The sequence below is a fragment of the Prinia subflava genome, chromosome 32 (assembly GCF_021018805.1).
Source record: "Prinia subflava isolate CZ2003 ecotype Zambia chromosome 32, Cam_Psub_1.2, whole genome shotgun sequence".
Classification (NCBI taxonomy): domain Eukaryota; kingdom Metazoa; phylum Chordata; class Aves; order Passeriformes; family Cisticolidae; genus Prinia; species Prinia subflava.
Window position 1 is genome coordinate 1,264,306 of NC_086278.1, and position 23,200 is coordinate 1,287,505.

The window sequence follows — 23,200 nt, forward strand, 5'->3', positions numbered from 1 at the left end:
AGGAATGAGAAGCAGAAGGGATTGGGGCCATTCCCAGGGAATGAGAACGGATTGGGGCCATTCCTAGGAGCAGGAAAAAGGGATTGGGGCCTTTCCCAGGGAATGAGAAGGGGTTGGGGCCATTCCCAGGGAATGAGGGGCAGAAGGGATTGGGGCCATTCCCAGAATGAGAAGCAGGAGGGATTGGGGCCACCCCGACGTCTGTCACACTGCAGCCTTTTCCAGAGCATTCCCACTAAGGGAAAAGAGTCCATCCCAGCTGGATGTGCAGCAGCCAGGCAGAACAGAGCTTCCCAATAAAACCTTGGAAAGACCCAACCCATTTCCCTCTCCCCAGCCTTCCCTGCGCCCCCAGCTCCGAGCGCGGCTCTGGAGCCGCAGCCGGAGGGGATGGACACGGCCCTGGAAGGGGAAAGCAGGGGGAGAATGTACTGAAATCCCAAATCCAAGGCTTCCATTCAGGGAACGGGCAGGGAATGGGCAGGGAGTGGGCAGGGAGTGGGCAGGGGAAAGATCCAGGGAATGATCCAGGGAATGGGCAGGGAATGGGCAGGGAGTGGGCAGAGAATGATCCAGGGAATGGTCCGTTAGTCCCAGGGGTGGGATTCCTTGCCCATTCTATGATCATTCCCTGCCCATTCCAGGCGTGGTTTCCAATCCCCATTTCCTCCCCTTTCCCAGGTTTCCCACCCCCTCCACCCCCTGGCCCACAGCTTGGGGACATCCCGGTGTCCCAAATCCTCCCAAATCCTTTCCGGGCCTGGCTGGAAAAGTCCCGGCAGCTCCCGCCCTCGATTCCTCCTTCCCAGCTCCCGGAGGAAACCTCTCCCTGCATCCAGGAGCATCCCTGCACCCCTCCCGGGGATTTCAGGAACACAAACCCCTCTGGAACGTGGGGAGCTGGAAATCGAAGCTTTCCCGAGTGCTGGCAGGGATTTATGGAGCTGGGAAGGGATCGAAGCTGTTTGTACCACTGCTGTCACAGTGATCCATTCCCTCAATTTCCATCTGGGAATGCTTCTGCCCTCTCCGGCACTGCTGATGCCGGGGAAAAATCCAGCGCTGTTGCCAGGGCAGGAATGATTTATTTGGGCATAAAACCCGACAGAGTTCCTTGGAGTCTCCTCCGGGATGGCTTCGGCGGCAGAGATTGATTTGTTTACTGCAGCCACAGAACGCGGGGGCTGCTCCCGGGAAAACACATCCCAAACGCAGCCGGGGATTTTCCAGCCTCTCCCGGCGATCCTGGATCCTGACCCCACTGCTCAGCCCCCAATATCAGGGGGACAAAAAAACCCCAAAGCGTTTCAGATCCTCCAGGTCTAGGAATTGTCCAGGGCCTCCTGTGCTTGCAATCTTCCAAGGAGATTCCTGGCTGCTCTTCCAAGGAGATTCCGGGCTCCAAGCTTTGATTCCTTTGCCATTTTTGGCGCTGGATGAGGGCAGAGCTGAGATCCCTCCGGCTCCGTCCTGACGCAGGAATCGATCCCGGCTTTGGAGGGGTGGATGGAGCCAAAATAAAAAGGGGATTTGGGGGTCAAGGACTGCCTCTAAATCCACATATTCCTTAGGAAAAACGGGATTTTTCTCTTTTGGTTGATGGATGGTTGTGTGTGGAAGGGGTTCTATAAAAATCCAAGAGTGAATCAGGCTCAGCTCCAGAGGGATGGACGGAGGGAGCCAAAATAAAATTGGGATTTGGGGGTCAAGGACTGTCTCAAAATCCAGATATTCCTTAGGAAAAATGGGATTTTTTTTCTCCTTTGGTGGATGGATGGCTGTGTGTGGAGGGGGCTCTCCAAAACCCAACAGTCACTCCCGTCCTGGGGACACGGCCGGGGCTGGGCACTCCCAGGGAGCGGCGTCCCCTTGGATCGGCCCTTCCCGGGAGCCTGGAATATCCTGGATGGGGGAACCGCCCATTCCCTAAATCCGGATTTTCCTCGCGGCTCCATCCCGCGCTGGAGCTCGGATCTGATGATGCTGACGGCGTTTTCCAGCCTCAGCAATTCCATGATTCTGTGACCCCTCGGCTGCTCCGTGCTGGGAATCATTCCCGAGCTCCTGCGGAGATCAATCCACGGCTTTTCCTCCTGCTCCATCCAGCGGCTCAGCCGGGAAAAACCGCCGGGAAAACGGCGACATCCAAACTGCAGCATCCCTAAATCCAAGGATTCGGCTGGGAATGCCGGAAAAGCTCCAGCTCCGGGTCCATTCGAGTCCCTCTTCCCAAGCTTTGGGATGCAATGGAATTCCCAGGCTTTTGGGGACGGATCTGGCACATCCAGGCCATCCCAATTTTTTCCTGAAGCTCGCAGAGCACAAGGGATGCTCCAGAAGGAAAAGCCCTGGATTTCTTTTCCTCACGGTGGAGCTTTGCCTCAGGCACGGAGCTCTGCCCGGGATGGGGGACCTGGAGCCAGGTGAGGGTCACAGGGAATGTGGGAATTACACCTGGAGAGCCACAGGGAATGTGGGACTTTCACCTGGAAAAACACAGGGAATGTGGGAATTACACCTGGAGAAATCACAGGGAATGTAGGAATTACACCTGGAGAAATCACAGGGAATGTGGGAATTACACCTGGAGAGCCACAGGGAATGTGGGAATTACACCTGGAGAGCCACAGGGAATGTGGGAATTACACCTGGAGAAACACAGGGAATGTGGGAATTACACCTGGAGAGCCACAGGAAATGTGGGAACACACCTGGAGGGTCCAGGGAATGTGGGAACACACCTGGAGGGTCCAGGGAATGTGGGAATTACACCTGGAGGGTCACAGGGAATGCGGGAATTATACCTGGAGAGTCACAGGGAATGTGGGAATTACACCTGGAGGGTCACAGGGAAGGTGGGAATTACACCTGGAGAAACACAGGGAATGTGGGAATGACACCTGGAGGGTCACAGGGAAGGTGGGAACACACCTGGAGGGTCCGGGGGAGGCCTGGAGGTTGCCCTCAGTGCCAGGCGGGGATCGGGCCCAGGTCGGACTCGGTCATCCCAACCATTCCAACCCCAGCGATTCCGCGATTCCGCGATAGGCGGCGCTGCTCTGGCGGCTCCTCCTCCTCCCGGGGGGTTCCGGGGCAGCACCGGGGGCTGCTGGCCCCGCTCCGGCCCCAGCCCCTGCGGGAATTGGGGGGAAATCGGGGAAATGCCGGGGCCGGGGCCGGGGCCCTTCCCGGGGTCCCTCAGAGCGTCCCCCCCCCCCTCGGACCGTTGCTGAGCGCGCGCCGCCGTTCAAACCCGCCTCGGGGGCGGGCACGCCGCGCGCTGATTGGCCGCCAGGCTGGCACCCCTTGCGCTGATTGGTCGGAAGTGGCGGAGGGGGCGTGGCCGCGGCGAAGGCGGGCTCCCCCTCAGGAGCCATGGCCGCCCGCAGCCCCCGCGTCGCGGCCGCCGCTGCTGCTGCTTCTTTCCTCTCCCCGACCCCGCGGGCCCTCGGCAGCACCGGCACCCCCGTGCTCGCCGAGTGCCCCGGCAACGACGATGAGCGCGAGAGGCGCCAGCGCCGCCGCTCCAGGGCGGTGGACTCGTCTCTGCAGGGCCTCGGCTCCCCTTCGCTCAGGTAGGGCCGGTGCGCGGGGATGAGGGGGGAACGCGGGCACCGACCCCGCTGGGCCGGGCTGAGAGGGAGAACGCGGGCACCGACCCCGCTGGGCCGGGCTGAGGGAGAGGGAGCCCGGGCACCGACCCCGCTGCGCCGGGCTGAGAGGGAGAACGCGGGCACCGACCCCGCTGGGCCGGGCTGAGGGGATTAGCCCGGGCACCGACCCCGCTGGGCCGGGCTGAGGGAGAGGGAGCCCGGGCACCGACGCCGCTGTGTCCCGCAGGACCGAGGGCTGGCAGCCGCCGCTGCCCCAGTGGAGCAACGCGCAGATCTCTGAGCACTACAGCACCTGCATCAAGCTCTCCACCGAGAATGTGAGTCGGGGCAGCCGCGCTTGGGCCCTGCGGGGTTTTAAATCCCTCAGCAGAGTGGGGTTTGAGACACTTGGGGCTTTGGCAGTGGGGTGGGGCAGGTTAAGGACCACGAAGGGTTGTCTGGTCCCGGTTGGGCCATCCCACAGCACAGGGGTTCTGTCCACACAGTTCTGGGATATCTCTGGGTAAGCCCAGGAAAAAGTTCCTGTGGGGCTTCCCAGGCATCGTTTCCTTCCTCTCATCCCACGGCTGGGCAGAGCCCGAGTCCATCCTCCCACATTCCCCCTTGGGTATTTAGGGCCGGGATCTCTTCTCAGCCGTCTCTTCCTGAGGCTGCTCAGCCCCAGCTCCCTCAGCCTTTGATCCTCAGGGAGATGCTCCAGATCCTGCATCTTTGTCACCCTTGGCTGGAGCTCCTTGTCCCTCCGGTCCTGGTGATCCCAGAGCTGCACTGAGCTCCTCCTGGGGCTGGGTCCCTCCCTGACCTGCAGGGAATGCTCTCCCTGCCGTGTCCCGTGGGTGTCCCTGTCCCCAGGACACTCTGCAAGCCAAGGATCACCCCCAGCCTGTGCCAGTGCCCAGGGCTGTCCCTCCCCAGCTGCAGGACCTGCCCGAGTTTGAACTTCAGACAATTCCCTGCTGAATTTCACACAATCCTCTGCCCAGCTCTCTTCTGTAATTGTTTCTGCTTTTCCTCTGCCAAGGTTAGGACAAACCCAGGAGTCACAGTTGGTGTTCAGACTCTGTTTATTATTTCTTACCAATTTACAGTCTCTAACCAGCAGCTCAGAGAACCAAGGCAAAGCTGAGCTTTTCTCTATCCCTGCAAGGTTATTTAAGCACTGATCACCCAATAACGAGGTGACACCTGTATTATTTGTACCTTTGGCCCAGTAATGACCACCCAAGGGCCACAATGAGAACCTTTTCCACCCAGTTACAGAAAACCACCCAGAGCCAGGAAGGAGGAGGAGGAAGGACTCAGACAAAGCCCCAAATCCTCCACCTTGCCCCATGCATTGCTGTGTGCTGAAATCCCAAACCGAAGTGTTTCACCTGGGAGATCTCACAATCCTGGTGCTGCCAGTTAACTCTGGGAGCCTTTTCCACAGCCTCAGATGTGGGGTTTGCCTGAGGGTCAGTGCCTTTAGCACACAGAGCCTGGAACTCGCAGGGTCCCAACACTCCTCCCACTCCTTTTCCAAGAGGAATCCGTGGCCACGTCCAGGCTGCTGTTGCCCTCCCCCGGTGCCACCCAGGCTGTCCCCTGGTCCCCAGGGTGTCCCTGGCAGGGGAAGGGTGCCCAGCTGTGCTTCCTTGCAGAAAATCACCACCAAAAACGCCTTTGGGCTGCACCTGATCGATTACATGACCGACATCCTGAAGCAGAAGAACTCGGAGCTCACCAACTTCCAGGTCAGAGGGGGCCCTGCTGCTGCTCTGTTCCCACATCCAATTAACCCAGGGCTTAATTAATGAGAAACCTCCAGCACTGCTCGGGGGGCTGCCACCAAAACCCCCCGGGAGGGGCGGCAGGAATGGGAGGCACTGGGTCCTGGAGAGGCTGAATCCTCCCAGCTGGGGGCTCAGGGCAGGACTGGGGAGGGCTCTGAGCTAAAGACAGGGCTGGGAAAGGGAGGGAGGTGGGGCTGGGCTGGTTCTGATCCCAGAACTTGGCAGGAGAAGCATCCCGGAGCTGTTGGGAGGGAGAGGTGGATTCCTGGGGGGAGTTTGGGATGTGGCCCCAGGAGCTCCGAGGGAAGGAGGGGAAAAGGGGCTCTGGGTCTCCCTGGGGGTTCTTGGCCTTCCTGGTGGGATCTGGGCTTGGGGAAGCACTGGGAATTTCACACCCTTCACCTCCTCATGCCTTGGCAAAACGGGGTGATCCTGAGGAAGGAGAGGAAACCAAATCCACCCCTTTAGGAACTCAATTCCTGAAGGATTTTTAGCTGTGATCCCAAAAAGTAAACCACCAAGCTATGTGAAAGCACCCCTCTGGGGAGTCCATGGCTTTCACCATCAACCCTTTCCCCGTTATCCCGGGTTTCCCTCGGGATGCAGAGCGGGATCAGCCCTGGGATCCTGCGGGGGGATGAGGCTCTGATGAGGCTCTGATGAGGCTCTGATGAGGCTCTGATGAGGATCTGGTGAGGCTCTGATGAGGCTCTGATGAGGCTCTGATGAGGCTCTGATGAGGCTCTGATGAGGCTCTGATGAGGCTCTGATGAGGCTCTGATGAGGCTCTGATGAGGCTCTGATGAGGCTCTGATGAGGCTCTGATGAGGCTCTGATGAGGCTCTGATGAGGATCTGATGAGGATCTGATGAGGCTCTGATGAGGCTCTGATGAGGCTCTGATGATCTGCTGAGCCCCGTCCCTCGCAGGTGGCCGCCGGGACGCTGGACGCCAGCGCCAAGATCTACGCCGTGCGCGTGGATTCCGTGCACGCCGACGCCTTCAGGGTCCTGGGACACCTGGGCAAGGAGCCGGCCCCTGCCAGGGACCCGGACAGCCCCGAGGAAGGTGGGAATTCCCTCTTTTCCTCCCCAGAATCCCAGGAAATTCCCTCATTTCCCGCCCGGCGCTCTTTGGGAGTTGCGAAGAGGTTTGGGATTAATTGAATTCTCCAAGGGCTGGGAGATTCCAGCTGGGTTCTCCCACCTGGAATCTCCAGCACCCCAGCTGGAGCAGGGAGGGATGGGAGGAGGAGCTGGAGCTGTCGCTCAGTGATTCCAGATTTCACTTTGGGCTGAACAGGGGCACTTTGGGCTGGAACAGGGGCAGTTTGGGGCTGAACAGGGGCAGTTTGGGGCTGAACAGGGGCAGTTTGGGGCTGGAACAGGGGCAGTTTGGGGCCGAACAGGGGCAGTTTGGGGCCGAACAGGGGCAGTTTGGGGCCGAACAGGGGCAGTTTGGGGCCGAACAGGGGCAGTTTGGGGCCGAACAGGGGCAGTTTGGGGCCGAACAGGGGCAGTTTGGGCTGGACCAGGGGCAGTTTGGGCTGAACAGGGGCAGTTTGGGCTGGACCAGGGGCAGTTTGGGGCTGGACCAGGGGCAGTTTGGGCTGGAACAGGGGCAGTTTGGGGCTGGAACAGGGGCAGTTTGGGGCTGGAACAGGGGCAGTTTGGGGCTGGAACAGGGGCAGTTTGGGGCCGAACAGGGGCAGTTTGGGCTGGAACAGGGGCACTTTGGGGCCGAACAGGGGCAGTTTGGGGCTGAACAGGGGCAGTTTCAGCTGGAACAGGGGCAGTGTGGGCTGGAACAGGGGCAGTTTGGGGCTGAACAGGGGCAGTTTAGGCTGGAACAGGGGCAGTGTGGGCTGGAACAGGGGCAGCTTGGGCTGGAACAGGGGCAGTTTGGGCTGAACAGGGGCACTTTGAGCTGGAACAGGGGCAGTTTGCGGCTGGAGCAGGGGCAGTTTGGGGCTGGAGCAGGGGCAGTTTGGGCTGGAACAGGGGCAGTTTGGGCTGGAACAGGGGCAGTTTGGGCTGGAACAGGGGCAGTTTGGGGCCGAACAGGGGCACTTTGGGCTGGAACAGGGGCAGTTTGGGCTGAACAGGGGCAGTTTGGGCTGAACAGGGGCACTTTGGGCTGAACAGGGGCACTTTGGGCTGAACAGGGGCAGTTTGGGGCTGAACAGGGGCAGTTTGGGCTGGAACAGGGGCACTTTGGGGCTGGAACAGGGGCAGCATGGGCTGGAACAGGGGCAGTTTGGGCTGGAACAGGGGCACTTTGGGGCTGGAACAGGGGCACTTTGGGGCTGGAACAGGGGCAGTTTGGGGCCGAACAGGGGCAGTTTGGGCTGGAACAGGGGCACTTTGGGGCTGAACGGGGCACTTTGGGGCCGAACAGGGGCACTTTGGGGCCAAACAGGGGCACTTTGGGCTGGAACAGGGCACTTTGGGGCCGAACAGGGGCAGTTTGGGCTCAAAAAGGGGCAGTTTGGACTCAAACAGAACCCACAAGGAGCCAGCAGAGCGCTGCTCCTCGCAGCAGACCCTGGGTGAGGGTTCCGATGCCCGCTGCAGTTCGTTGCACACATTCCAGGTTTCCTTTGGGCCATTCCAGCCCTTTTCAGGTGGGATTTGTCCCTTTTCCCTCACCAGACTCCAGCCCAGCCCCCGAGGCTGCCAGGAAGGCTCAGCCAAAGAAGAAGCAAAGCTTCAAAACCATCGAGCAGAACCTGAGCAACATCAACGTGTCCGAGGCCAGCCGCAGGGCTGAGGTGGGCTGGGACCCCTCCTCATCCTCCCCGTCCCTGTTTTCCTGCTTTTCCATCCCCCTGGGATCTGAGGGCCCCTTGTGTGGGAGTTCAGGCTGGGAAAAGGATCCTGGAAGGGCCCTAAATCCCATCAGGGTCACCTCCACCGTGCCAGGCCCTGCAGCCTGGGCTGGGGAATTCCATCCCAGATGGAAGAATTCCATCCTTCCCAGCTCCTGTGGGCTTTGATTCCTCCTGGAGCTTCCCTTCCTGCAGGCCCCTCCAGGGATGGCTGGGATTGGGATTGGGATTGGGATTGGGATTGGGACAATTCCTGGGGTCTCCCTGTGGCAGCAGAGCCCTCCTGTCCCTGTTTGTCCCTGGATCTCAGAATCCCAGTTTGGGATGGAAGGGACCTTCACCCCATCCTGTCCCATGGGCAGGGACAGCTCCCACCATCCCAGGCTGGGACACTCCCAGGGATGATCCAGGGGCAGAGAGGGAAGAATTTCTTCCTCACATCTGGCACTTGGAATCTTGGAATCCCTTGGGTTGGAAGGGACCCCTGAGCTCCTCCCATTCCAGCACTTCCCACTGTCCCAGGCTGCTCCAGCCCAGCCTGGGACACTCCCAGGGGTGGGAATGGTTTTACCTTTGGGATCTGCACTCCAAAGCCTCTCCCAGAGCCCTCCCTGCCCCTGTCCATGCCCTGCATTCCCTGACTCCTGCCTCATTCCTGGATTCCCGTCCCCATTCCCGGATTCCCGTCCCCATTCCCGGATTCCCGTCCCCATTCCCGGATTCCCGTCCCCATTCCCGGATTCCCGTCCCCATTCCCGGATTCCCGTCCCCATTCCCCAATTCCCGTCCTCATTCCCGGATTCCCGTCCCCATTCCCGGATTCCCATCCCCATTCTCATTCCCAGCTCCCTTCCCGCCTTCCCAGGTGGATCCCATGTTCCAGAGGGCGGCCGCCTCCTTCGATGAGTGCAACGCTGCCGGGATTTTCCTGACGGGGCTGCGCTCCCAGGGCTTCCAGAGCCGCCTCCAGTTCCACTCCGGGATCGTCCCCCTGCCCTCCTCGGAGAGCCCGGCCCTGCCCAGTGCCCAGCCCGTCCCCGTGCCCGGCCTCAGAGGTGAATTCCAGCCCTTCCCGTGCTCTTCCCGTGCCCTTCCCAGCCTTTCCCTTCCTTTCCCTTCCTTTCCCTTCCTTTCCCTTCCTTTCCCTTCCTTTCCCTTCCTTTCCCTTCCTTTCCCTTCCTTTCCCTTCCTTTCCCTTCCTTTCCCTTCCTTTCCCTTCCTTTCCCTTCCTTTCCCTTCCTTTCCCTTCCTTTCCCTTCCTTTCCCTGCCTTTCCCTTCCTTTCCCTGCCTTTCCCTGCCTTTCCCTGCCTTTCCCTGCCCTTCCCAGCCCTTCCCTGCCCTTCCCTGCCCTTCCCAGCCCTTCCCGCCCTTAGCCACCTCCTTGTCCCGTGCCTTTGTTCACTGCTTGCATCCCTGCTGGAAAACTGGGAATTCTGGAGCTTGGAGGTCCTGAGCCAGACTGGGAATTCCAGAGTCAGACTGGGAATTCCTGAGCCAGATTAAGGATTCCTGAATTTCGGATCCCGTGCAGGAATTTTGGAGGTTTGAGGTCCTGAGCCAGGTTGGGGATTCCGGAGTCAGATTAGGGATTCCTGAGCCAGGTGGGAATTCCTGAGCCAGGTGGGAATTCCTGAATTTTGGATCCTGAGCCAGGTTGGGAATTCCTGAGCCAGGTAGGAAATCCTTAGCCAGGTGGGAATTCCTGAGTTTTGGATCCTGTGCAAGAATTTTGGAGCTTTGAGGTCCTGAGCCAGGTGGGCATTCCCGGTCCAGGTGGGCATTCCCGGTCCAGGTGGGGAATTCCCGGTCCAGGTGGGGAATTCCCGGTCCAGGTGGGGATTCCTGGTCCAGGTGGGGATTCCCAGTCCAGGTGGGCATTCCTGATCCAGGTGGGCATTCCTGATCCAGGTGGGCATTCCTGCTGTGTCCCAGGCATTTCCCTGTCTCCCACCTCTCCACAGCCCTGCTGGCTCCGTGCCTGGAAAAACGCCGGATCTGCTCCTCCCTGGCCGGGTTCCAGTTCAGCAAGTGGGACGAGGAGTTCGACCAGGTGGGTGGGGATCCCTGATCCCGGTGGGGATCCCTGATCCCGGTGGGGATCCCTGATCCGGGTGGGGATCCCTGAGCCAGGGTGGGGATCCCTGATCCAGGTGGGGATCCCTGAGCCGGGTGGGGATCCCTGAGCCAGGGTGGGGATCCCTGATCCAGGTGGGGATCCCTGAGCCAGGGTGGGGATCCCTGAGCCGGGTGGGGATCCCTGATCCGGGTGGGGATCCCTGAGCCGGGTGGGGATCCCTGAGCCGGGTGGGGATCCCTGAGCCAGGGTGGGGATCCCTGAGCCAGGTGGGGATTCCTGAGCCAGGTGGGGATCCCTGAGCCAGGTGGGGATTCCTGAGCCACGTTCCTGATTCAGATGGGAATTCTTGAGCCAGATTCCTGAGTTAGTTTGGGAATTCCTGACCCAGGTGGGAATCCCTGAGCCTCATTCATAATCCAGGTTGGGAATTCTCAATCCAGATGGGATTCCCGATGCAGGTGGGGTTCCCAATCCAGGTGGGGTTCCTTATGCAGGTGGGAATTCCCAATCCAGGTGGGGAATTCCCTGATCCAGGTGGGGAATTCCCTGATCCAGATGGGAAATTCCCGATCCAGGTTGGGAATTCCCAGTCCAGGTTGGGAATTCCCCATCCAGGTGGGATTCTCCATCCAGGTGGGAATTCCCGATCCAGGTTGGGAATTCCCAATCCAGGTGGGATTCCCGATCCAGGTGGGAATTCCCCATCCAGGTGGGATTCCCCATCCAGGTGGGGTTCCTGTGTTGCAGTCGGTGTCGGCGCTCCTGGAGAAGCTCCAGAGGAGCGAGCAGGTGTTCGATCCCAACCTGGATCCCGACAGCGACGATGGGGAGGGCTGGGGCCCCTCCCAGCCGGAATTCCAGCCGGGTTCTCCGGCCGGAGAGGGCAGCCAGGAATTCCAGGAGAACGGCGACTCCCAGGGGACACTCGGCCACAGCAAGAGGTGGGGTGGGGACCCAGGGCAGGGTGGGGGCTGGGGAGGGATTCCCAGTGCCTGGGAGGGATTCCCAGTGCCCAGGAGGGATTCCCAGTCTCAGTGACGAATTCCCAGTGCCCGGGAGGGATTCCCAGTGCCCGGGAGGGATTCCCAGTCTCAGTGACGAATTCCCAGTGCCAGGGAGGGATTCCCAGTGCCCAGGAGGGATTCCCAGTGCCAGGGAGGGATTCCCAGTGCCAGGGAGGGATTCCCAGTGCCCGGGAGGGATTCCCAGGGTCCAGAAGGGATTCCCAGTCTCAGTGACGAATTCCCAGTGCCAGGGAGGGATTCCCAGGGGCCAGGAGGGATTCCCAGGGTCCAGAAGGGATTCCCAGTGCCAGGGAGGGATTCCCAGTGCCCGGGAGGGATTCCCAGTCTCAGTGACGAATTCCCAGTGCCCGGGAGGGATTCCCAGTGCCCGGGAGGGATTCCCAGTCTCAGTGACGAATTCCCAGTGCCCGGGAGGGATTCCCAGTGCCCGGGAGGGATTCCCAGTGCCCGGGAGGGGTTCCCAGTCTCAGTGACGAATTCCCAGTGCCAGGGAGAGATTCCCAGTGCCCGGGAGGAATTCCCAGTGCCAGGGAGGGGTTCCCAGTGCCCGGGAGGGGTTCCCAGTGCCCGGGAGGGATTCCCAGTGCCCGGGAGGGATTCCCAGTGCCCGGGAGGGATTCCCAGTGCCCGGGAGGGATTCCCAGTGCCCGGGAGGGATTCCCAGGGGCCAGGAGGGATTCCCAGTGCCCGGGAGGGATTCCCAGTGCCCGGGAGGGATTCCCAGTGCCCGGGAGGGATTCCCAGTGCCCGGGAGGGATTCCCAGTGCCAGGGAGGAATTCCCAGTGGCCGTGAGGGGTTCCCAGTGCCAGGGAGAGATTCCCAGTGCCCGGGAGGGTTTCCCAGTGCCAGGGAGGAATTCCCAGTGGCCGTGAGGGGTTCCCAGTGCCAGGGAGAGATTCCCAGTGCCCGGGAGGGATTCCCAATCCTCATGAGGAATTCCCAGTGCCTGTGAGGAGCTCACATCCTGCTCCAGCCCTGGCTGCATCCAGGACTGTTTTCCAGGACTGTATTCCAGGAATGAATTCCAGGGATCTCTCTGCCTTCCAAGGAGAATTTTGGCAAATCCAGGTGTTTTTCCAGCAGAACTGAGGCTCTGGAACCTGCAGTGCCTCACTCACAGAACAGGGATAACAAATCCTGGGAATTCTGAGCAGGGATAACAAATCCTGGGAATTCTGAGCTGGGATAACAAATCCTGGGAGTTCTGAGCAGGGATAACAAATCCTGAGAATGCTGCAGGAATTCTGAGCAGGGAAACAAATCCTGGGAATGCCGAGGGAATTCTGAGCAGGGATAACAAATCTTGGGAATTCTGAGCAGGGATAAGAAATCCTGGGAGTTCTGAGCAGGGATAAGAAATCTTGGGAATTCTGAGCAGGGAAAACAAATCCTGGGAATTCTGAGCAGGGAAAACAAATCCTGGGAATTCTGAGCAGGGAAAACAAATCCTGGGAATTCTGAGCAGGGAAACAAATCCTGAGAATGCTGAGGAAATTCTGAGCAGGGATAACAAATCCTGGGAATTCTGAGCAGGGATAACAAATCTTGGGAATTCTGAGCAGGGATAACAAATCCTGGGAATGCCGAAGGAATTCTGAGCAGGGATAACAAATCCTGGGAATTCTGAGCAGGGATAACAAATCCTGGGAATGCTGAGGGAATTGTGAGCAGCTCCCATTCCTTTTCCAGAACTGCTCAGGGATAACAATTCCCAGGAATACTGCAGGAACTGTGAGCAGCTCCTGTGCTCCAGGACTTTCCCAGGATTGCTCAGGGATAACAAATCCTGGGAATGCTGCAGGAATTCTGAGCAGGGATAACAAATCCTGGGAATGCTGCAGGAATTCTGAGCAGGGATAACAAATCCTGGGAATGCTGCAGGAATTGTGAGCAGCTCCGTTCCTTTTCCAGGAGCTCCGGAGCTCCCTTTGGAGAGGGGGACATCGGCACGCTGAGCCTGCACGTGTCCCTGAATCCCGGGGAATATTCCTACTTCAGCCCCCGCACGCTCTCCATGTGGGCCGGCCCCGAGCACTGGCGCTTCCGGCCCCGCCAGCCACGTGAGTGTCCGGGGGGAATCCTGGAATTCCGGGCTGGGAAAGGCTCAGATCCTGGAATTCCGGGCTGGGAAAGGCTCAGATCCTGGAATTCCGGGCTGGGAGGGGCTCATATCCTGGAATTCTGAGCTAGGATGGGCTCAGATCCTGGAATTCTGGGCTGGGATGGGCTCAGAGCCTGGAATTCTGGGCTGGGAAAGGCTCAGATCCTGGAATTCTGGACTGGGAAATGCTCAGAGCCTGGAATTCCGGGCTGGGGAAGGCTCAGAGCCTGGAATTCTAAGCTGGGAAGGCCTCAGATCCTGGAATTCCGGGCTGGGAGGGCTCAGATCCTGGAATTCTGGGCTTGGGAGGGCTCAGATCCTGGAATTCCAGGCTGGGAAGGCCTCAGATCCTGGAATTCCAGGGTGGGATGGGCTCAGAGCCTGGAATTCTGGGCTGGGGAGGGCTCAGATCCTGGAATTCTGGGCTGGGAAAGGCTCAGATCCTGGAATTCCGGGCTGGGAAGGCCTCAGATCCTGGAATTCCAGGCTGGGATGGGCTCAGAGCCTGGAATTCCAGGCTGAGAAGGGCTCAGATCCTGGAATTCTGGGCTGGGAAGGGCTCAGAGCCCATCCACAGGCAGGGACACCTCCCGTTATCCCAGGTTTCTCCAGCCTGGCCTTGGACACTCCCAGGGATGCAGCTGCGGATCCTCTGGGAATTCCATCCCAGCCCCTCCCCGCCCTCCCAGCCTGGAATTCCTTCCCAAAATCCCTCTGAACCCCTTCTCCCCAGACCTTTATCAGTTTCTGCTCCCCCAAAAAGCCACGGGTTCCTTTAAACTGTGGAGCTGAGGCTGCCCCCTGCTGCTGTCCCATGGAAAAGGGGAAAATCCCTGTGGATCCCCTTCGCCTGGAAGGGATCTTCCAGTTGGGAATGAGCTGGGTGTGCTTGGCCTGGCCCCAGGCAGTGACGGCTTCTTCCTCTCCCCTTCCCCCTTTTCCCCATTCCCCCTTTTCCCCATTCCCCCTTTTCCCCATTCCCCCTTTTCCCCCCTTTTCCCCCTTCCCCCTTTTCCCCATTCCCCCTTTTCCCCCTTTTCCCCCTTCCCCCTTTTCCCCATTCCCCCTTTTCCCCCTTCCCCCTTTTCCCCATTCCCCCTTTTCCCCATTCCCCCTTTTCCCCATTCCCCCTTTTCCCCATTCCCCCCTTTCCCCCCTTTTCCCCCTTTTCCCCCTTTTCCCCCTTTTCCCCCTTTTCCCCCTTTTCCCCCTTTTCCCCCTTTTCCCCCTTTTCCCCCTTTTCCCCCTTTTCCCCCTTTCCCCCTTTTCCCCCTTTTCCCCCTTTTCCCCCTTTTCCCCCTTTTCCCCCTTTTCCCCCTTTTCCCCCTTTTCCCCCTTTTCCCCCTTTTCCCCCTTTTCCCCCTTTTCCCCCTTTTCCCCCTTTTCCCCCTTTTCCCCTCTCCCCTCCTCTCCCTCAGCAGCCCCAGGCCCAGAGAAGGATTCCCAGCGGAGGATTCCCAGGAAGGTTTTTGAGTTGGATTTCCAGGAGGACATCGACTTCCAGGCCCATTTCCGTAAGACCAAGGTGCCCACAGAGCCCTTTCCCCCGGAATTCCCGGGATTTGGGCAGCCCCAGCTGGGTGTCCTGCCTGGATCTGCCTCTGACCCTGCCCCTGTCCAGGCAAACATTCCCTGTTTGTCCCTGGAAAGCTGCTGGAGCTTCCCGTGTTTCCATGGAGCTGCCTGATCCCTTCCCAGGTCTCCACAACTCTGGCCAAATCCATCCTGGAAAGCCAAAACATCCGGAGCACCACGCTCCCGGCAGACTTCAACTACGACCCCCAGAACATGGCCCGGCTCTTCCTCAAACCCCTGGTCAAGGTGGGAGCCCTCCCTGCAGAATTCCGGGGATCATCCTGGGAATCAGCCCGGGGAATCACCCAGGAGATCATTCCAGGGAAACATCCCGGGGAATCAGCCCGGGGAACATCCTGGGGAATCAGCCTGGGGAAACATCCCGGGGAATCAGCCTGGGGATCATTCCAGGGAGTCATCCCGGGGAAACATCCCAGGGGATCATTCCAGGGAATCAGCCTGGGGAAACATTCCAGGGAATCATTCCTGGGGAATCATCCCAGGGGAATTCCTGGGGGTCATCCCAGGGAATTGTTCCTGGGGAATCACCCCAGGGAAACATCCCAGGGGATCATCCCGGGGAAACATCCCAGGGAAACATCCCAGGGAAACATCCCAGGGAAACATCCCAGGGAATCATCCCAGGGGATCATTCCAAGGGATCATCCCGGGGAAACATCCAGGGGATCATCCTGGGGAAACATTCCAGGGAAACATCCCAGGGAATCAGCCCGGGAATCACCCCAGGGAATCATTGCAGGGAATTGTCCCAGGGGATCATTCCAGGGAATCATCCCAAGGATCATCCCAAGGAATTGTGCTGGGGAATCATCCCGGGGAGTCATCCCAGGGAATCATCCCAGGGAACCCTCCCAAGGAATTGCCCCAGGGAATCATTCCCAGGAGAATCATTCCCAGGGGAATCATTCCCAGAGAATTGTCCCAGGGGATTGTCCCAGGGAATCATTCTAGGGCATCATCCCAGGGAACCATTCCAGGGAATCATCTCAGAGAATTGTCCCAGAGAATTGTTCCGGGGGAACCATTCCCAGGGAACCATTCCCAGGGAACCATTCCCAGCACAAAACCTCTCCTCACCAAACCCTGGGAATGTTCTGGGATGTTCCTCAGGGCTGGCGTCACCACAAACCCCCCTGGAAGGGCCGAAAGGGGATGGAGGGACAGGCCCAGGCTTTTTCCAGGAATCCTTTGGAATATTTTCCCACAGCTCAGCAGGAGCCCGGATCCAGTGGAAGCCTTGGATAACGAGGCTGGGATTGAGGACTACGACTACAACAACCCCAACGACACCTCCAACTTCTGCCCTGCCCTGCAGGTACAGCCCAGGTTAAAATCCACGGCAGAGAATTCCAGAGGGAGGGAATCGGAGCTGCAGGGCCCTCCTGGCAGCCAGGCTGGCCTGGGACATTCCCGGGAGGAGCTGCAGGGATTCCATCCCTCCCCTCAGAGCTGATGCCTGCCGGAGCTTCCCTGCCTGCCAGGCCCCTCCAGGGATGGCCGGGATTGGGATTGGGATTGGGATTGGGATTGGGACAAATCCTGGGATCCCCCTGTGGCAGCAGAGCCCTCCTGTCCCTGTTTGTCCCTGGATCCCAGTTTGGGATGGAAGGGACCTTCAGTCCCATCCTGTCCCATGGGCAGGGACAGCTCCCACCATCCCAGGGATGGAAAAAATGTGGGATTTCTGATCCCTGAACCTGCCTTGGGTTCAGCCTTGGCCCAATTCCATGGGGAAAGCCCCAGTTCCATCGAGAAAAGCCCCAGTTCCATGGGGATAACCCCGATTCCATGGGGATAACCTCGATTCCATGGGGATAACCCTGATTCCATGGGGATAAGCCCCGTTTCTATGGAGATGAGCCCCAGTCCCATGGGATAAACCCCAGTCCCATGGGATAAACCCCAGTTCCATGGGGATAAACCCCAGTCCCATGGGATAAACCCCAGTCCCATGGGATAAACCCCAGTCCCATGGGATAAACCCCAGTCCCATGGGATAAACCCCAGTCCCATGGGATAACTCCAGTTCCATGGGATAAACCCCAGTCCCATGGGGAAGCCGGGCAGGAATTCCCGCCCTCTGGAGCGGCTCCTGCTGTCTCTGGCTCCTCCCAGGTGACTCTGGTGTCCCCCCCTGTGTCCCCCCCTGTGTCCCCTCCCTGTCCCCCCTCCCAGGTCCCCGACAGCGATGACGATCCTGATCCTGCGGAATTCCCGGGCCAGCCTGGGCACTTCCCACTCCCGGCTCATCCCGAGGCTCCGGAACTTTCCGGGATCAACGTGGGGAATGGCCCGGCCTGCGGGGAGCTGGAGCTGATTGCTGAGCCCCAGAAGGTGACTGGGAGCACTGGGAGGCACTGGGAATGACTGGGAGAGACTGGGAGCACTGGGACTGGGAATGGGAGGGACTGGGAATGACTGGAAGGGACTGGGAGCACTGGGACTGGGAATGGGAGGGACTGGGAATGACTGGCAGGGACTGGGAGGGGCTGGGAATGAAGGGGAGCACTGGGAATGACTGGGAGCGCTGTGCTGGGAATTCCTCACTGGAGCTGGGAATTCCTCACTGGGCTGGGCTGAGGCAAAAACCTCTCAGCACCTCCAGGGTTAAAAATCCCAGGGCACCCCCCTGGGGCAGAATTCCAGGGATTGCCAGGATTCCTGGGATTGGCCCTGGGTTGTCATTCCCAGAGGAACAATTCCTGAATTAAACACCGGGATTGTCATTCCCAGAGGAACAATTCCTGAATTAAACACCGGGATTGTCATTCCCAGAGGAACAATTCCCTGATTAAACACCGGGATTGTCATTCCCAGAGGAACAATTCCCTAATTAAACACCAGGATTGTCATTCCCAGAGGAACAATTCCCTAATTAAACCCTGGGATTGTCATTCCCAGAGGAACAATTCCCAAATTAAACACAGGGATTGTCATTCCCAGAGGAACAATTCCCTAATTAAACACAGGGATTGTCATTCCCAGAGGGACAATTCCTGAATTAAACCCTGGAATTCCCATGATTGTCATTCCCAGAGGAACAATTCCTGAATTAAACACCGGGATTGTCATTCCCAGAGGAACAATTCCTGAATTAAACACCAGGATTGTCATTCCTAGAAGAACAATTCCCAAATTAAACCCTGGAATTCCCATGATTGTCATTCCCAGAGGAACAATTCCCGAATTAAACACCAGGATTGTCATTCCTAGAAGAACAATTCCCAAATTAAACCCTGGAATTCCCAGGATTGTCATTCCCAGAGGAACAATTCCCAGATTGAACCCTGGGGGTTTGGCAGCGGGGCTGCACTCACTGTAATTCCCACGGAAAATCGGGAATGGTGCTAATTGTGTGCTAATTGATCCTGGCTAATCCCGGCTTCCCTCCCTCAGATCCATAAAATCCCCATCCAATATGCCAAGACCGCCAAGAAGATGGACATGAGGAGGCTCAAGAGGAGCATGTGGGAGCTGCTGACGGGGCAGGCGGCGCCGGGCGAGGTCAGGAAAGGAAATTCCTGCTGGGAATTCTGCAGCAATTCCGTCCCAGTTCCGTGGGGATAAAACCCCAATTCCATGGGGATAAACCCCAGTTCCATGGGGATAACCCCAGTTCCATGGGGATAAACCCCAATTCCATGGGGATAAACCCCAATTCCATGGGGATAACCCCAGTTCCATGGGGATAACCCCAATTCTATGGGATGAACCCCAATTCTATGGGATGAACCCCAATTCCATGGGGATAAACCCCAGTTCCATAGGGAAAAGCCTCAATTCCATGGGATAAAGCCTCAGTTCCATGGGGGATAACCCCAATTTCATGGGGATAAACCCCAAATCCATGGGATGAACCCCAATTCCATGGGATAAAGCCTCAGTTCCATGGGAAAAGCCTCAATTCCATGAGATAAACCCCAATTCCATGGGCATAACCCAAATTCTGTGGGGATAAACCCCAATTCCATGGGGAAAAGCTCCAATGCCATGGGATGAGCCCCAATTCCATCGGGATGAAGCCCAAATTCCATGAGGATAAGCCCCAATTCCGTGGATAAAATCCAGTTCCATGGGGGTAAGCCTCAATTCCATGGGGATGAACCCCAATTCCATGGGGATAACCCCAATTTTATAGGGATAAACCCAGTTCTATGGGGATAAACCCAATTCCATGGGGATAAACCCCAATTCAATGGTGATAACCCCAATTCCATGGGGATAAACCCCAATTCCATGGGGATAAACCCCAATTCCATGGGGATAAACCCCAATTCCATGGGGATAACCCCAATTCCATGAGGATAACCCCAATTCCATGGGGATAAACCCCAATTCCATGGGGATAACCCCAATTCTATGGGGATAACCCCAATTCCATGGGATAAACCCCAATTCCATGGTGATAACCCTAATTCCATGGGGATATCCCCAAATCCATGGGATCAGCCCCGGTTTCCCCCTTGGCAAGGACGGGCGGAGGCTCCCAGGGGTTTTCCCTGGAATTTGGGGGCTCTGCAGTTCCCGGCTCTTCCCGAGCAGGGGGAGGACCCTGCGGAGGGGACGGACACGGAGGTGGCCGGAGAGAAGGTCCTGAGTGACCTCACCAAGGAGCTGCTGCACAGGTCAGGGGAAATCCTGGTGGGAACGGGACTGGGAAAATCCTGGTGGGAATGGGAAAATCCTGGTGGGAATGGGACTGGGAAAATCCCTCATGGGAATGGGAATGGGACTGGGAAAATCCTGGTGGGAATGGGAAAATCCTGACGGGAATGGGACTGGGAAAATCCTGGTGGGAATGGGAAAATCCTGGTGGGAGTGGGAATGGGAAAATCCTGGTGGGAATAGGGGTGGGAAAATCCTGGTGGGAATAGGGGTGGGAAAATCCTGATGGGAATGGGAGTGGGAAAATCCTGGTGGGAATGGGACAGGGAAAATCCTGATGGGAATGGGGATGGGGCAGGGAAAAAAATCCCTCTGGAATGGGACAGGGAAAATCCCCTCATGGGAATGGGAATGGGACAGGGAAATCCTGGTGGGAATGGGAAAATCCTGATGGGAATGGGAAAATCCTGATGGGAATGGGGGTGGGACAGGGAAATCCTGATGGGAATGGGACAGGGAAAATCTCCTCATGGGAATGGGCATGGGGGGTGGGAATGGGAAAATCCCTGTGGAATGGGACAGGGAAAATCCCTCTGGGTATTGGGATGGGGAAAGTCTCTCTGGATGTTAGGATAGGATGGGAATGGGAAAATCCCTCTGGAATAGGACAGGGACAATCGCTCATGGGAATGGGACAGAGAAAATCCCTCTGGGTGTGGGGATGGGAATGGGACAGGGAAAATCTCTCTGGATGTTGGGAGTGGAGTGAGAATGGGAAAATCCCTCTGGAATGGGACTGGGAAAATCCCTCTGGATGCTGGAAAGGGGATGGGAATGAGACAGGGAAAGTTCCTCGTGGGAATGGGACAGGGAAAAATCCCTCTGGAAGGGGACGGGGAAAAATCCCTCTGGGTGTTGGGATTGGGATTGGGATGGGAATGGGCAAATCCCTCATGGGGATGGGGCAGGGAAATCCCTGTGGGTGTTCCCAGGAGAGCCGGGCTGGCAAAGGGAGGAGAGCAGATCCCAGGGGAGGGGCTGGGCTCTGCCCCATCCCTGCTGCCCGGGGCTCCCGGACACTCCGGCATTCCCGGGCCCTGATCCCGATCCCGCTTTTCCACAGGCTCCCTCCTGCCATGGCCACCAACCTGTCGGTGCCCCTGGCCTTCGTGTGCCTGCTGCATCTGGCCAACGAGAAGGTGAGCGGGGAGGCATTCCCAGGAATTCCATGGAATACAGCTCATCCCAGCAGTGCTGGGAATTCCATGGAATGCAGCTCATCCCAGCAGTCCAGGAATTCCATGGAATGCAGCTCACTCCTGACATTCCATGGAATGCAGCTCATTCCCATCAATCCTGGGATTCCATGGAGTGCAGCTCAGTCCTGGTATTCCAGGGAATGCAGCTCATTCCCATCAATCCTGGGATTCCATGGAGTGCAGCTCAGTCCTGGTATTCCAGGGAATGCAGCTCATTCCCATTAATCCTGGGATTCCATGGAATGCAGCTCATTCCCATCAATCCCAGTTTTCCCATGGAATGCAGCTCCAGGGAATGGGAGCATTCCCAGCCTGTGCAGGGTCTGTCCCTCAGAGCTGTCCCCAGCATTCCAGACTCTGGATAAGGGAACAGAATCCCAGAATTCCCGAGGCTGGAAAAGCTCTCCAAGGTCACAGATTCCCAGCTGTGCTCCATCCCCACCTGGATTCCTTCCACATCCAGGAATTCCTTGGAATCCCTCCAGGGACAGACTCCAACCCCCCCCCGGGCAGCCCCTTCCCACCCTTTCCATGAGGAAATTCCTGCTCGTCCCTCATTCCTGGAGGAGCAGGAGGGGCTGGGATTCTCCCGGGGGATTCCATCCCCTCATCTCTCCCTTCCCGTTCCAGAACCTGAGGCTGGAGAGCACCGAGGACCTGTCGGATGTGTGGGTGAGGCAGGGGCACTGAGCCCGGCATTCCCCAATTCCCAGATCCCAAATCCTCAGGCTGGACCTCAGGGATGTCCCAGCTGCACGCGGGGACGGCTCCGGCACTTCCAGCCGGGATCCGGCAGCTTTTCCCTGCGCCGGGAATTCTGCACCTCACTGTGAACACGGCTGCTGTGTCCTGGGATTTCCTGTGTCCCAGAATTTCCTGTGTCCCAGAATTTCCTCTTTCTGTGTCCCAAAGTTTCCTGTCTGTGTCCTGAAATTTCCTGTCTCCTAAAAATCTCCTGTGTCCCAAAATCTCCTGTATCCCGAAATTTCCTGTGTCCTGAAATTTCCAGTCTGTGTCTCACAATTTCCTGTGTCCCAAACTTCCCTGTGAATCCCAAAATTTCCTGTCTGTATCCCAAAATTTCCTGTCTGTATCCCAAAATTTCCTGTCCGTGTCCCAAAATTTCCTGTCCGTGTCCCAAAATTTCCTGTCCGTGTCCCAAAATTTCCTGTCCGTGTCCCAAAATTTCCTGTCTGTATCCCAAAATTTCCTGTCTGTATCCCAAAATTTCCTGTCTGTGTCCCAAAATTTCCTGTCCGTATCCCAGAATTTCCTGTCTGTATCCCAGACTTTCCTCTGTGTTCCAAAATTTCCTGTCTGTATCCCAGACTTTCCTCTGTGTTCCAAAATTTCCTGTCTGTATCCCAAAATTTCCTCTGTGTCCCAAAATTTCCTGTGTCCCAAAATTTCCTCTGTGTCCCAAACTTCCCTGTGTATCCCAAAATTTCCTGTCTGTATCCCAAACTTTCCTCTGTGTTCCCAAATTCCCCGTGTCCCAGAATTTCCTCTATGTCCCAAACTTCCCTGCGTATCCCAAAATTTCCTCTCTCTCTCTATCCCAAATTTCCCGTGTCCCAAATTTTCCTCCCCGTGTCCTTCCCATCTGTAATTCCCAGTTTTTGGACTGACTGTTACCGCTGGCCCCGGTTCCTCCCGTTCCCCGGGATTGTTCCCTTCTACTGTTGAAGGAATAAATTCTGCAGACTTTGGAGCGGGGCCTGGAATAACCCCAGAGGGGGGAGGAGGCAGCAAATGGGGACAGATCCCTAAAAACGGGGAAAAAACAGGGACAAAACGGGGACTGCAGGGCTCAGAGCCTGGAGCAGCCGGGAATGGGCTCCGGGATGGGATCGGCTGGGAATGGGCTCCAGGGGCTGAATCCGGGATGGGATCAGCCGGGAATGGGCTCCAGGGGCTGAATCCGGGATGGGATCGGCCGGGAATGGGCTCCAGGGGCTGAATCCGGGATGGGATCAGCCGGGAGTTCCCGGCGCTGTCGGGGCCTCTCCAGGGATTTTGGGCCGTGCCAGGACCTGGATGTTCCTCCTGGGGCCGTCCCGCTCCAGGGGGAGCCGGGGGTCCCGGGGGGCTCCTCCTGCCTTTCCTGGGATGGGGATCCCCATGGGAGGGGTCTCCTCCTCCTCCTCCCGCCGCCCCTGGAATTCTCCTGCTTTTCCCGGGGCCGGAGCTCCTTAGGAACATCCAGAGCCGCAATTCCCGGCCCGCCGGGCTCTGCCCGCGCTGCTCCCCCGCCATTCCCGGGATTTCTCCTCTCGGGGAGCGGCCGGCGCTGCCTCCCGCGCCTCGGGGATCGCCGCGGCC

General features: G+C 58.0%; 1 protein-coding gene and 1 long non-coding RNA gene across 4 annotated transcripts; one reads left to right on the forward strand and one right to left on the reverse strand.

Annotated features, from left to right (window-relative positions):
* Positions 1–109: 109 nt before the first annotated feature.
* Positions 110–3,200, reverse strand: LOC134563009 (uncharacterized). 2 transcript variants are annotated; one of them, XR_010083303.1, is made up of 2 exons: positions 2,932–3,200; positions 110–2,454 (listed from the first exon to the last, which is right to left on the reverse strand). It is a non-coding gene; the product is annotated as an uncharacterized LOC134563009 (long non-coding RNA). The 2 variants fall into 2 exon arrangements; XR_010083304.1 differs by having other exon boundaries at positions 110–2,486.
* Positions 3,201–3,348: 148 nt separating this feature from the next.
* Positions 3,349–22,587, forward strand: NCAPH (non-SMC condensin I complex subunit H). Of its 2 annotated transcripts, none has more exons than XM_063420749.1 (17): positions 3,349–3,575; positions 3,841–3,931; positions 5,255–5,347; positions 6,316–6,454; positions 8,038–8,156; positions 9,079–9,268; positions 10,176–10,264; positions 11,039–11,232; positions 13,229–13,377; positions 14,837–14,943; positions 15,117–15,239; positions 16,222–16,329; positions 17,190–17,348; positions 18,411–18,518; positions 19,557–19,639; positions 20,743–20,818; positions 21,509–22,587. In XM_063420749.1, exons 1-17 carry the CDS (start codon positions 3,376–3,378, stop codon positions 21,566–21,568), a joined length of 2,088 nt encoding a protein of 695 aa, XP_063276819.1. In that variant the 5' UTR covers positions 3,349–3,375; the 3' UTR covers positions 21,569–22,587. The 2 variants fall into 2 exon arrangements, with proteins under 2 accessions (XP_063276819.1, XP_063276820.1); XM_063420750.1 differs by having other exon boundaries at positions 14,840–14,943.
* The last annotated feature ends 613 nt before the right edge of the window (positions 22,588–23,200 follow it).

Excerpts from the sequence above, each read along its gene's own strand:
- NCAPH (XM_063420749.1), top strand. The coding sequence starts at position 3,376 with ATGGCCGCCCGCAGCCCCCGCGTCGCGGCCGCCGCTGCTGCTGCTTCT. Across the intron at positions 5,348-6,315 it reads CGGAGCTCACCAACTTCCAG|GTGGCCGCCGGGACGCTGGA; the intron begins GTCAGAGGGGGC and ends CGTCCCTCGCAG. Across the intron at positions 16,330-17,189 it reads ACTTCTGCCCTGCCCTGCAG|GTCCCCGACAGCGATGACGA; the intron begins GTACAGCCCAGG and ends CCCCCCTCCCAG.